This window comes from Ursus americanus, chromosome 25 (assembly GCF_024610735.1).
Source record: "Ursus americanus isolate L20-20 chromosome 25, mUrsAme1.1.p, whole genome shotgun sequence".
NCBI classification, from domain to species: Eukaryota; Metazoa; Chordata; class Mammalia; order Carnivora; family Ursidae; genus Ursus; species Ursus americanus.
The window spans coordinates 9,355,896-9,371,221 of NC_142151.1; the positions used below are offsets into that span (position 1 = coordinate 9,355,896).

The 15,326-nt window shown below is 37.2% G+C and overlaps 1 protein-coding gene across 1 annotated transcript in view; it reads left to right on the top strand.

Moving 5' to 3' along the window:
* LOC148107749 (uncharacterized) overlaps positions 1–12,048 on the top strand; it is a 39,454-nt gene extending 27,406 nt beyond the window's left edge. Inside the window, exon 2 of the mRNA XM_087855911.1 lies at positions 11,321–12,048. Within this exon, the coding sequence (XP_087712037.1) occupies positions 11,321–12,048 (728 nt within the window). The remainder of the gene's footprint in view (positions 1–11,320) is intronic.
* Positions 12,049–15,326: the final 3,278 nt, after the last annotated feature.

Genomic DNA, 15,326 nt, shown 5'->3' on the forward strand with positions numbered 1-15,326 from the left:
AATATAAATTGGTGCAGCTACTGTGGAAAACAATATAAAGTTTTCTCAAAAAATTAAAAATAGAATTACCATGTGATTCACTAATCTCACTTCTGGAAATATACCCAAAAGAAATGAAGCAACCTAAATATCCATTGACAAATAAATGGATAAAGAAAATGTGGTCTATTCATACAGTGGAATATTATTCAGCCTTAAATAAAGGAAATTCTATAGTAAATAATATTATGTTATATACTTAAAAATTTGCTGAGGGTAGATGTTAAGTGCTCTTATCACAAGAAAATAAGAATAATAATAAATAAAGAAGACAAAGCAAAGCTTTTGGAGGGAATGGATATATTTATAGCATAGATTGTAGTGATTTTATGGGTATACAGTGTGGTGCTTTTATGGGTATGGACTTATTTCCAAACTTAATGAGTTTTTACATACAGTAAATATGTACAACTTTTTGTATGTCAGTTACACCTCAATAAAATGGCTTTTAAAAAGAAAAGCAATAGATAAAATTCATGAAACAAAAATTTGGTTCCTTGAGAATATCAACAAAATTAACAAATGTTTAGCTAGACTAAAGAAAAAAGAGAAGACTCAAATTACTAAAATTAGAATTGAAAGTAGGAATATTACTAATGGCCTGATAGGAATAAAAATAATTAAAATAGAATGCTACGAACAACTGTACTGTAGCAAATTACATAACCCAGATGAAATAGGCAAAATTCTAGAAACTCACAAACTAACAAAACTGACTAAAAAATATATAGAAAATTTCAATAGATTTATAACAAGAGATTTAATCAGAAATCAAAACTTTTCAACAAATAAAAGGTCAAGACCAGATGACTTCACTGGTAAATTCTATCAAACATTTAAAGAAGAATTAACAGGATCTGCAGACTAATATCTTTTATGAATTTAGATGCAAAAGTCCTTTGTAAAATACTAGCAGACTGAATCTAATAGCATATTAAAAGTATTCTACATTATGCCCAAGTGGTATTTATTCCAGGAATGTAAGTGCGGTTCAAAATAAGAAAGTAAGTTAATGTAATACATCACAACACTATATGATGTATTACATTGATAGATTACATCTATGATTGTGTCAACAGATGCGGAAAAAGAATTTGACAAAATCTGCCACCTTTCATAATAAAAACACTCAATCAAATATGAATAGAAGATAATGTTCTGGGGCGCCTGGGTGGCACAGCGGTTAAGCGTCTGCCTTCTGCTCAGGGTGTGATCCCAGCGTTCCGGGATCGAGTCCCACATCGGGCTTCTCCGCTGGGAGCCTGCTTCTTCCTCTCCCACTTCCCTGCTGTGTTCCCTCTCTCGCTGGCTGTCTCTCTGTCACATAAATAAAAATAAAATCTTAAAAAAAAAAAGAAGATAATGTTCTCAGCTTACAGGGTGTATTTATAAAAATCCCACAGCTAACATTATACTCAGTGGTGAAAGAATGAAAAATTTCCCCCTATGATCAGGAACAAGACACGGATGTCTGCTTTCACCACTTCTATTCAACATTTGACTGGAATTTTTAGCCAGAGCAATTACTCAATAAAAAAGAAATAAAGGCATCTAATTCAGAAATGAAAAAGTAAAACTATCTCTATTTTCAGATAACATGATTTTATATGTAGAAAATCATAATGAATACACCAGAAAAAAAACCTATTTGAGCTAAGAAACAAATTTACAGTGTTGCAGGATACGAAATCAGCACACTAAAATCAGACATACAGATGGCCAACAGAGACCTGAACAGATGTTTAAAATTACTGATCATCAGGGAAATACAAATCAAAACCACAATGAGATATCACCTCATACCTGTCAGAATGGCTAAAATAAAGAACACAAGAAACAACAGGGGTTGGCAAGGGTGTGGAGAAAGGGGAACACTCTTGCACTGTTGGTGGGAGTGCAAACTGGTGCAGCCACTCTGGAAAACAGTATGCAGGTTCCTCAAAAAGTTGAAAATAGAACTACCTTATGATCCAGCAATTGCTCTACTGGGTATTTACCCAAAGGTTATAAAAATATTGATTTGAAGGGACACATGCTCCTTGATGTTTATAGCAGCTTTATCTACATTAACCAAATTATGGAAGCAGCCTAAATGTCCCCTGAGTGATGAATGGATAAAGAAGTTGTGGTATATATACAATGGAATATTACTCAGCCATGAAAAAGAATAAAGTCCTCCCATTTGCAACAACACAGATGGAGCTAGAGAGTATTATATTGAGAGAAATAAGTAAGTCAGAGAAAGACAAATACTGTATGATCTTAGTCACATGTGGAATTTAAGAAACAAAACAAATGAGCAAAAGGGAAAAAAAGAGAGGCAGACCAAGAAACAGATTCTTAACTATAGAGAACAAACTGATGGTTACCAGAGAAGAGGTGGGTGGGGGGATGGGTGAAATAGGTGATGGGGATTAAGGAGTGTGCTTGTCTGATGAGCACCAGGTGATGTTTGGATGTGTCAAGTCACTATATTGTACACCCAAAACTAATATTACACTGTATGTTAATTAACTAGAATTTAAATAAAAATATTTTAAAAAATCTGTTGAATTTCTATACATTAATATTGAAAAAATCCAAAAACAAAGTTGAGAAAACAATCCCATTTACATAACATCAAAAGAATGATCCCTGGAGTCAGCCTATTGTAGAAAGAGATCTATTAAGTTTGTCACGTAATCCTAAATTTAATAATTTTCTATAACTTTTCTCTATCTCCTGAGAAAATGAAAAAAAAAAAAAACCATAAACGGTTAGCCATATCTCGTTTCTTCTTATTAGTTTATTGAGGAACTTCACCAAACATCTGTAACTGAAAGGTTTTTGAAACTTAACAATTATAAAGAAATAAATATACAAGACAGCCTTAAAATATATGGTAAAATAAGGGGAAAAAAGGGGTTTGAGATGAGAACACAAAGAAACAATAGCTTACTGTTTGTTATTGTTATTGACACAAATCCCCAGAACTAGGCAGTGATCAACAGTGGGGGAATTAGGATATAAAATATTCATGCCAAAATGCAGGGATTATCTCCTTGTTTTTCATTGGGAAGCTTCTGTATGATTTTCAAAAGCAGAAAAATGTTGCCGATCTCCATTTGAAGACGGTGAACTAGATAAACACTATAGAATCTTCCCTTCTGCATCAAGACTTTCAGAATCACAAGGAAATTCTTTTTAAAAGATCTATAACCACACTCAAATTCAGTGAGGGGAACTCAATAGACCTAGATTCATATACAATTCTTGGGGAGAGATAACATAAAGAATGATATTAAATAAGGAAATCAATACTCAAAATGTATACTTAATACCATCTATAATACTACTGAAACATATGAGTGGTAGCTCCAGGCATGCTTCAAATTTAGTACAAGAAGAAATCCAAGGGCAAATGGCAGGATAATCATATTCATATCCTGAAGTCAGATTCACAGATAGAAACTCTAGGGTGTCCAAAAGACTCTAACATGAAAAATTATTGCAGGGTCAAGAAAGACAAAACGTCTGAACAAAATAAATATTATGAGAGAGAGACAATAAATGCAACAAATGAAACACCTGATACCCAAGGAAACATTTTAAGAAAACATACAAGATACATAAAATAACTAAAAGTAAGATATTCAAAGAGAGAGTAAAGGATATTTCATTAATTTAAAAAACCCCATAGGTCATATAAAAATTTGCCTCGTTGAAACAGAAAAAACCCTCAAAATAGTACTTGAAGGGAAAAATGAACACCTCAGAATAAAAACTTCTTGACTTGGGAGATATAAATAGATAATTTCCCCAAAGTACAGTAGATAGGGAGACAACAAAGATGAAGAATATAAAAATAACCATGAGAGATATCCGTCTAATAGCATTTATAGAAATATTAAATGAGAGAACAGAAGATAAGCAACAGTCATGATGACAACAGACAAGAAGTGTCCAGAATTTAGCAAAAACATGAATCTTCACTTAGCCTTCGCAGCAGGAAAACAGATGATACTCAAAGGAAGTAGAATCATATTGACAGCAGACTTTGCATCACTAACATTGGCAACAAGGAAATTAGACAAAAATCATTGTTACCTTGACTACACAAGGAGTTCTTAGACATGACACCAAACGTACCACTAATAATAGACCAGTTTGCTGGGGAGCCTGGGTGGATCCGTCAGTTAAGCATCTCCCTTCCGATCAGGTCACGATCTTGGGGTCCCGGGATGGAGCCCCTCATTGGGCTTCCTGCTCAGCAGAGTCTGCTTGTCCCTCTCCATCCCCCCCCCGCTCATGCGCGCTCTCTCTCCCTTTCTCAAATAAATAAATAAAATCTTTTAAAAAAATAATAGAACAAATTGGTAAGCTGGATCTCATCAAAAATAAGAACTTTAGTTCTTCAGAAGACACTATTAAAAGATTGAAAGAACATTGATTTCTCAGCCATCAAAAAGAACGACTTCTCAACATTTGCTGCAACATGGACGGGACTGGACGAGATAATGCTAAGTGAAATAAGTCAAGCAGAGAAAGACAATTATCATATGGTTTCACTCATTTATGGAACATAAGAACTAGGATGATCAGTAGGAGAAGAAAGGGAAGAAGAAAGGGGGGTAAACAGAAGGGGGAATGAACCATGAGAGACTATGGACTCTGGGAAACAAACTGAGGGCTTCAGAGGGGAGGGGGGTGGGGGAATGGGATAGGCTGGTGATGGGTAGTAAGGAGGGCACGTACTGCATGGTGCACTGGGTGTTATACGCAAGTAATGAATCATGGAACTTTTCATCAAAAACTTTTCAACAAGATACTTGCTAATAGAATCCAACAGTTCATTAAAAGGATTATCCACCACGATCAAGTGGGATTCATACCTGGGATGCAAGCGTGGTTCAATATTCGCAAATCAATCAGCGTGATACATCATATCAACAAGAAAAGACTCAAGAACCATATGATCCTCTCAATCGATGCCGAAAAAGCATTTGACAAAATACAGCATCCTTTCCTGATTAAAACCCTTCAGAGTGTAGGAATAGAAGGTACATTTCTCAATCTCATAAAAGCCATCTATGAAAAGCCTACTGCAAATATTATTCTCAATGGGGAAAAGCTGGAAGCCTTTCCCTTAAGATCAGGAACACGACAAGGATGCCCACTCTCGCCACTATTATTCAACATAGTACTAGAAGTCCTTGCAACAGCAATCAGACAACAAAAAGGGATCAAAGGTATTCAAATCGGCAAAGAAGAAGTCAAAATGTCTCTCTTCGCAGACGACATGATACTCTATATGGAAAACCCAAAAGAAGCCACTCCCAAACTATTAGAAGTTATAGAGCAATTCAGTAACGTGGCGGGATACAAAATCAATGCTCAGAAATCAGTTGCATTTCTGTACACGAATAACGAGAACGAAGAAAGAGAAATCAGGGAATCCATCCCATTTACAATAGCACCAAAAACCATACGTTACCTTGGAATTAACTTAACCAGAGATGTAAAGGACCTTTATTCTAGAAACTATAAATCACTCTTAAAAGACATTGAGGAAGACATACAAAGATGGAAAGATATTCCATGCTCATGGATCGGAAGAATTAACATAGTTAAAATGTCCATGCTACCCAGAGCAATCTACACTTTCAATGCTATCCCGATCAAAATACCGAGAACGTTTTTCAAAGAACTGGAACAAATAGTCCTTAAATTTGTATGGAACCAGAAAAGACCCCGAATCTCCAAGGAACTGTTGAAAAGGAAAAACAAAGCTGGGGGCATCACAATGCCGGATTTCGAGCTGTACTACAAAGCTGTGATCACAAAGACAGCATGGTACTGGCACAAAAACAGACACATAGACCAATGGAACAGAATAGAGAGCCCAGAAATGGACCCTCAGCTCTTTGGGCAACTAATATTTGATAAAGCAGGAAAAAACATCCGGTGGGAAAAAGACAGTCTCTTCAATAAATGGTGCTGGGAAAATTGGACAGCTACATGCAAAAGAATGAAACTTGACCACTATCTCACACCATACACAAAAATAAACTCCAAATGGATGAAAGACCTCGATGTGAGACAGGAATCCATCAAAATCCTAGAGGAGAACATAGGCAGCAACCTCTACGACATCGGCCAAAGCAACCTTTTTCATGACACATCCCCAAAGGCAAGAGAAACAAAAGATAAAATGAATTTATGGGACTTCATCAAGATTAAAAGTTTCTGCACAGCCAAGGAAACAGTCAGAAAAACTAAGAGGCAGCCCACGGAATGGGAGAATATATTTGCAAATGACACTACAGATAAAGGACTGGTATCCAAGATCTACAAAGAACTTCTCAAACTCAATACACGAGAAACAAATAAACAAATCAAAAAATGGGCAGAAGATATGAACAGACACTTTTCCAATGAAGACATACAAATGGCTAACAGACACATGAAAAAATGTTCAAAATCATTAGCCATCAAGGAAATTCAAATCAAAACCACACTGAGATACCACCTTACGCGAGTTAGAATGGCAAAAATAGACAAGGCAAGAAACAACAATTGTTGGAGAGGATGTGGAGAAAGGGGATCCCTCCTACATTGTTGGTGGGAATGCAAGTTGGTACAGCCACTCTGGAAAACCGTGTGGAGGTCCCTTAAAAAGTTAAAAATTGAGCTACCCTATGATCCAGCCATTGCACTACTGGGTGTTTACCCCAAAGATACAGACGTAGTGAAGAGAAGGGCCATATGCACCCCAATGTTCATAGCAGCAATGTCCACAATAGCTAAATCGTGGAAGGAGCCGAGATGCCCTGCAACAGATGACTGGATTAAGAAGTTGTGGTCCATATATACAATGGAATATTACTCAGCAATCAGAAAGAATGAGTTCTCAACATTTGCTACAACATGGACGGCACTGGAGGAGATAATGCTTAGTGAAATAAGTCAAGCAGAGAAAGACAAGTATCATGTGATTTCTCTCATCTATGGAACATAAGAACTAGAATGATCAGTAGGGGAAGAAAGGGATAAAGAAAGGGGGGGTAATCAGAAGGGGGAATGAAACATGAGAGACTATGGACTATGAGAAACAAACTGAGGGCTACAGAGGGGAGGGGGGTGGGGGAATGGGATAGACCGGTGATGGGTAGTAAGGAGGGCACATATTGCATGGTGCACTGGGTGTTATACACAACTAATGAATCATCGAGCCTTACGTCGAAAACCGGGGATGTACTGTATGGTGACTAACATAATATAATAAAAAATCATTATTAATAAAAAATAAAATAAAATAAAATAAAACAAACAAACAAACAAAAAAAAACTTTTCTGTATGGTGACTAACATAATATAATAAAAAATATTATTATTAAAAAAAACAATGATTTCTAGAAAATAATTGCACATCATATATCTAATAATAAACTTGTATCCAAGATAAAGAACTCTGATAACTCAATTAAAAAAACAATTAAAAAGGTTCAAAAAGATTTGAACAGCCACTTCCCCCAAAGAAGACATACAAATGTACAAATGGAAAATGAGCACATGAAGACAGATTTGACATCATTAGTCAGAGAAATGCAAAGCACAATTAGGTATCAACACACACTGATAAGATAGGCTAAAAAAAGCAAAACAACAACAACAACAACAAAAACTTGACAATGCCACATGCTGACAAGGATGAAGAGCAACTAGAAATCAAAGGCAAAGGGGCGCCTGGGTGGCGTAGTCGTTAGGCGTCTGTCTTCGGCTCAGGGCGTGATCTCGGAGTTCCGGGATCGAGTCCCACATTGGGCTCCTCTGCTGAGAGCCTGCTTCTTCCTCTCCCACTCCCCTGCTGTGTTCCCTCTCCGGCTGGCTGTCTCTCTGTCAAATAAATAAAATCTTAAAAAAACAAAAAGAAATCAAAGGCAAAATGTACCACCATTTGAAAAACAATTTGGCAGTTTCTTATAAATATAAATGAACCACATGACCTAGATATTTACTTCTAGATATTTACTCAAATGAAATGACAACTTATTGCTCATACAAAAACCTGTCCGTGATTGTTTATAGAGATTTTACACGTAACTATCCCCAACGGAAAGAACCCAAATATCCCTCAAATGGCTGATGAATAAACAAGTCATAGTATATCCATACAATGAAATACTATGCAGCAACGAAAAGGAACTACCTATACGTGCTAAGATATATGGATGAATCGCAAATGTATATGCCACATGAAAAGAAGTTAGATTCACAAGGTTGTATTTTGTATGAATCGACTTCAATGACATTCTGGAAAAGATAAAACCATAGAGACAGAAAACAGAAGGCATGGCAGAAGAGGAGTCAATTACAAAGGGGCACAGGGCCATTTTTGTTGTAGTGAAACAGTCCTGTATCTTGATTTTGGTGGGGGTTATACAACTATATGCTTCTGTAAATACTTGCAGAACTATCCACTAGAAAGGGGAGAGTTTTACTGTATTTTGCCTTGGTACAAGGTATTTTAAAAAGGTAAAACAATAAAATTTTCAGTAGAAAAGAGCATTTTCATGATATTGGAGTAAGTTGTTTCTTAAATAGGACAAACACACCACTAACTTGAAAGGAAATAAATATAAATTTCCACAATATTAAGATGAAAAACGTCTATCCATTAAATAATACTATTAAGAGAATGGAAAAGCATCCCTCACAGTGGGAGAAGATATTTCCAATTCACATATCTATAAAGGACTCATGTCCAGAACACATAAAGGACTTCTCTAATTCAAGAAGGAAAAGACACGTAACTTACTAGAGAAAAATGGGCAAAAGACTTGAATAAGCACTTCACAAAAGACAATATTCAAGTGGCCAATGAGCATTATTGAGGGAAATGAAAACTAAATCCATATGCAGTACAACTACAGACCTAACCAGAATAGCTAAAATGAAAAACACCTAACAATGCCAAGTGTGGGCGAATATGCAAACGAGACAGATCTCTCATGTTGTGGGAGTGTAACTAATATATCAAAATACATGTACAAAATCCTCATAATGACACCACTTACAAAAGTCCCAACTTGAAAATCACCAACATTAAAATGAATCAATAAAACGTGGTATATTCACACAGAGGAATACTCTACAGCAAAAGAGAAGGAAAGAACCACAACTACACTCAACAGTACTATAGGTGGATCTCATAAACAATATATAAAACAACAACAGCAAAAACAACTACAAAAATCCAGGCATGAAAGATTACATAGTTTAAGATTCATTTATATTTCCAGAGCTAGCAAACTGTATTGTTAGATATTGAGATACTGGTTGCACAATGGAGAATGGTAATTGAATGAATGTACAAATGGGGCTTTTGGGATGTTTGTACTTTTCTTTTCTCGATCTGAATGATAATGACTTGAGTGTATTCATTCTGTAAAATTCATAGAACCGAACGATATGACTTGTGTACTTATCTGATGTTAACTTTACATTGAAAGTTCTATATACCGTTTGATAATGGTGTGTGCTTTTTGTATACATTTACACTTAAAAAATTAATTCAAAGTGTACTAAAAAGCTATTCAAGAAACTAGGAAAATAATTTTAAATAACCTTAAAAGTTAGGAGGGAATACTTCTGTCTGAATGCATCCCATCCTCCCTCCACTTTTTAAAAAAATTATTATTACATTTAGTTAGCCAACATATAGTACATCATTAGTTTTGATGTAGTGTTCAACGATTCATCAGTTGTGTATAACACCCAGTGCTCATCACAGCACATGCCCTCCTTAATATCCATCACCCAGTTACCCCAAACCCCCACCCCCTCCCTTCTGCAGTCCTTAGTTTGTTTCCCAGAGTCCCCCTCCACTTTTAATTTCAACGCGTTCCCTTCTCCTGACTCGAGCAGCAGCCAGCACCAACAATCCAGCAGGTCCTTCGTAGAACAGGGATGGCTTCAGGCTCCATCGTAATCCCTGTGAGGTAATTGAAACAAGCCTGTCACTTCTCCTTGTGAGAGTTTTTTCAGAGAGTTCCAGGGCAAGGATTAAGCACAGTGTTTTCTACATAATTGTTGGCTTTGTAGTAACTGTGATCCAGTGGATAAAGAAAAGCCCTACTGTCTGTATGGCTTGTCTCTCGGGCTCCCAATATCTGAAAAGGAGTATTGTTGGTTGGCTTTTCCAGACAGAGTTGAGGGTGCAAAATATTTATTAAGGATTAATGTCTCTGAAAGGAAGCCAAGTGTCAAGGGTGTGAAAACAAGATGGAATAAAGGAAGAAGTTCAACTATGACGCAGGACTCCCAAAATCTCAGCCATTTTGGTAGGGAAGGCTGAAGCAAGTGTGGACTGTTCGAGTATTATAATAATAATTTGTTCTGAAAATGTCTTCGTAGGAGAGAGAGTGAATTACAGAAACCACGGAGGTCACAATAAACTTATTGGAAGAAAAGCACTCTTCACACCATCAGAATTTTATTTATTAAAGTACATTTTTACTTTTAGTATTGAAGTATATACTCAATATCACTAATCACCAAGGAAATGCAAATCAGATCAGTAATTAAAGGCAAGAACTACCTCATTCATTTTTCTATCCTCAGAATTGTGTTTGATGCTCCAAGTTTCTGTGAATCAATAAAAATTTCAAATGAGCAGCAGCATATAACGCAAATAAGAAATTAAAGCTGCTCTCCCTGTAAAAGGCAATCCATGCATCTTGACTGGTTAATCAGAAACAGATTTTGAAATTGGTAATGGGCTTTGGGAAAGTCAGCCTCAGGAAGAGCCTAAAATGACACTAGTGCGTTCAGTTAATCCAGCAGATAGGTACATCTCAGGGAGAAGTGACGAAGACTTACCTTTAAGCACTTATCTGAAGATAGCTGTGGGAGTTCTATGACAGTTGGAACTGTACTGTTGACACAGGTTGGTACATAGATTATTTTAAAAAAGTAAATGCCACAGTTTATGATGAGAGCAAACAGGATAGCTATACAGAGGATTTAATAAACTGTGGGAAGAGGTTGGAAAATGCAATGGGGTTGGGAAGAGAGATTGGTAAGGGAAAATGAGAAGAAGTTAGCAAATGAAATAACAGGAAAGATTATTCAGTGGGTATATATTTATTTTGAACACTCTTTCTTTGGAGTTGTCCTCTCACCTAAGACCGTTGAGTACCCACACAGAGAGCACCTAATAGGAAAACAGCAGAGATTGTACAAAAGGACTAAAACACAGCCATTCCTTCCCCCTGACGCAACTTTGCTTTTGTCTTCCTAGATTCCAAGATGGCTGACAGTACTAAATTTTGGGGTATGGCACCTATCATACTGAAGATGAGCAAAGACCCCACCAACTTCTACATAGGGCGAGCACTGTGGTTCAGCATTACTTTTCTTTATATTTCAGTTGTGTATGTAGTGCAAAACACCTGGCTTCACCTGGATCAAGACTTCCAGTGCCATGGAAACATCTCCAAAGCCTGTCTGGCCGAATGCTATGAGAAGCACTTCACCAGGCCTGTGTTAGGTGTTTGGTATGTGGTTGGCTTTGCCTTTTCCTCCATCTTTTTTGTGATGGAGTTTTTTGTCTCTCAGACTGTGCATAAACAAAACAAGATATTTAAGAAGGAATCTTTGGAAAAGGAGCCCAAAGACACTGACAGCAACGCAGACGATGTAGAGACAAAGGAAGACGAGATTTTTGACTTATCTCGGGAAAAGCCACTGTTGGCAATGTATCTTGTCTACTTTCTCACGCAGCTGTCCATACAGGTGATCTTCTTGGTCATTCTCATTCACTATCACATACCACTGATTAAAAAACCCATTCGGTGCAGTACCCACATGTGTCATGGGCCTTATGCATGTGTGCTGTTGGGGACACAGGAAAAGATGATGTCCATCATACTTCTGGCTACACTCTCAGTGGTTATCATGATGTTTTGTATTATGTTCTTCCTGTACACCATTAACATATACCTACTCATGGGATGTAAATCTGCCTGAGAAATACAGCGGCTCCATAAAATCCTGCCAGTAGCCCTGATGATCAGCACTGATGACAAAACACGGAATAATCGCAGAAGAGGCTCATAGCAGTCCAATACCAAGATACCAAAAGAAACAAACAAAAATACATACTTGATCCTTATTTCACATTCCCAAAACATTTTTATCCTAGAAAAATAAACTTGGAGATGGGACAAGCCTGCTTTCTTCTCATCTGGATATTCAATATTTCCCAAAGAAAAAATAGGTTTCAGGATATTTCCAAGGGAGGAAGGTGAGGGCATTTCACCCTAGGAGTTTTGATATCCTGTCCACAGCGAAATTTTAAGGACTATTCTTTTCCGTTTTGTTGGTTAGTAATTTCAGCTCAAGGTTAAGAGAATTTACATAGTAGAATTTTAGAGGGAGGGACAAAGTGCAAAATGAAAGATGAAGAAGATGGCTTCTTTAGTACATTAGAACAGTCGCTACTATGGACAGTGTTCTTAATATCTTGCAGGGTTTCCTACCTAAGTGAACTTCAGTGCAGATGTTTCAAGGAGGGTCATACCAAATATTTTGCCTAAGTAGAAAATACAAATGAATATGAAAAAAAGGGAAATAGTGTGTTCTCAGAGCTTCAAAGTAAATGATTTCATTTCAGACGCATATTAAGGACAAGGAAAGAAAAGAAAAGCAGCAAATATATTTCTGGATTTGCTCGGTATCTTTTCCCCTTTGGTACTTTATTTCATTATTACCAACTACTGGCTTAGTTTCAGCAAGCTGAACGAAGATATGTAGAAATGATTAAATTTGGGGCACCTGGATGGCTCAGTCAGTTAAGTGTTGTCTCCAGCTCAGGTCATGATCCCAGAGTCCTGGGATCTAGTCCCACAGCAGGCTCCTTGCTCAGCGGGGAGCCTGCTTCTCCCTCTGCCTGCTGCTCCTCCTGCTTGTGCTCTGTCTCTCTCTGACAAATAAATAAAATCTTAATAAAAATGAAGTGATTAAATCTGAGAAGGAAACTCTTTATCGAACCATTGAAGATTCTCCACGGACAGAAGACTTAAGTTGTAAATGCAGCCACAGAACAGCTGCTAGTGGTGTATGGATACATTTGGGGCCCGGGAAAATAGATAGACCTTCAATGAGCAAGGCAAATGGTTCCTGATAAACCAAGGTGGCTCACCAAAAAATAAACAGCACCGAGATGAGATTAGATGGTGTTGTGTGACTATATGTATTTATAGTCAGGCATTGACATGTGGCACTAGGATGGCGGCCTGAGAATCCCTTTTAACATGTCTTGAACTCCACCCAGAGTCAATGAAGTAAATACGCAGGGTTCACGTCTGGTGATGGGTATGCCCCTCCCCTCAAGCTCCTCCTGTCATGCTACTTATTTATTATGCTTTAGCCGATCCCAGAGGTCTACAATTTGTGACTTAATTTGCTATGTATAGGTAAGTTCTCCTCAGGTCTAATATCTGTCCAATTTTCTCCATCATCACCCTCACTCTTTACTATTACAGGATTATATCTCACTTGATCTCAATAATAGCTGTCTAATGTTGGCCCCCTCCCATTCTCCATACTGTTGCCACTTCCATGCTTTGGCTCCTCATTGTCCTAAGAAAAAGCTTAAACTCCTTGAAAATTTTTTACAAAATTCTCCTTTGTTAGCTTTTTGTTTAGCAACCCACTGTCATTTTTGACTATGACCTCCCAACGCATCCACACTTCATGCTCCAGCCAATTGTTAGAGTGCCTTATAATGCAATGCTGTTCTTGACCTCGCAGCCTTCACACAAGCTTTACTTTCCAACTGTGATCATTTTCACAGAGCTCCCGTTCTCTTCGTTTACCTAACTTCCACTAATGACCTGGTTCGGTTTAGATGTCAGCCCCTGCAGGAGGACTTCTTTGCTCTTCCATGTCTGAATTAAGAGATCTCATTCTGTGAGTCTGTGTTCTTACCTAGTCATGGCACTTGCAACAATGTATTGCTATTTGCCTTTACCATCGACTAAGATACAACCTTTTTGCAAGAGGGAATGTGTCTAATTTCCTTCCTAATTTACATGTAAGGCTAAAACACATTGTACATGTTGAATAATTATTTGTAGGTAAAATTCTTAAATGAAATATAACTGTTGTCCTTATAATAAAAATAGCTTTAGAAATACCAGTAAAATACAGCCACTCTGAAAAACAGTATGGAGTTTCAAGAAGTTAAAAATATCCCTTTCTTCCCCTACTGATCTTCTTAGTTCTTATGTTCCATAGATGAAAGAAATCATATGATAATTGTCTTTCTCTGCTTGACTTAGAAAGGGGGGGGGTAATCAGAAGGGGGAATGAGGCATGAGAGACTGTGGACTCTGAGAAACAAACTGAGGGCTTCAGAGGGGAGACAGATGGGGGAATGGGATAGACTGGTGATGGGTAGTAAGGAGGGCACGTATTGCATGGTGCACTGGGTGTTATACGCAACTAATGAATCACTGAACTTTACATCAGAAACCAGGGATGTACTGTATGGTGACTAACATAATATAATAAAAAAACATTAAAACAAAACAAAACAAAACAAAGAAGTTAAAAATAGAGCTATCCTACGACCCAGAAATTGCACTACTGGTTATTTACCCCAAAGATACAGACATGATGAAAAGAAGGGGCACCTGCACCCCAATGTTCATAGCAGCAATCTCCACAATAGCCAAACTGTGGAAGGAGCCAAGATGCCCTTCAACGAATGGATAAAGAGGATGTGGTACATATATACAATAGAATATTACTCAGCCATCAGAAAGGATGAATACCCACCATTTGGATCAACATGGATGGAACTGGAGAGGATTAGGCTAAGTTAAATAAGTCAGTCAGAAAAAGAAAATTATCATATGGTTTCGCTCATATATGGAATATAAGGAATAGTGCAAAGGACCATAGGGGAAGGGAGGGAAAACTGAATGGGAAGAAATCAGAGAGGGAGACGAACCATGAGAGACTCTGGACTCTGGGAAACAAACTGCGGGTTGCAGAAAGGGAGGTGGGTGGAGAGATGGGGTAAATGGGTGATGGGCATTAAGGAGGGCATGTGATGTGATGAGAACTGGGTGTTACACACAACAAATGAATCATTGAACACTACATCAAAAACTAATGATGTTACTATATGTTGGCTAATTGAATTTAAATTATAAATAAATAAATAAATAGATAGATAAATAAATAAACATTTTTTTAAAAAAGAAATACCAGTATATTATATAAAGAAGTATTAGAAG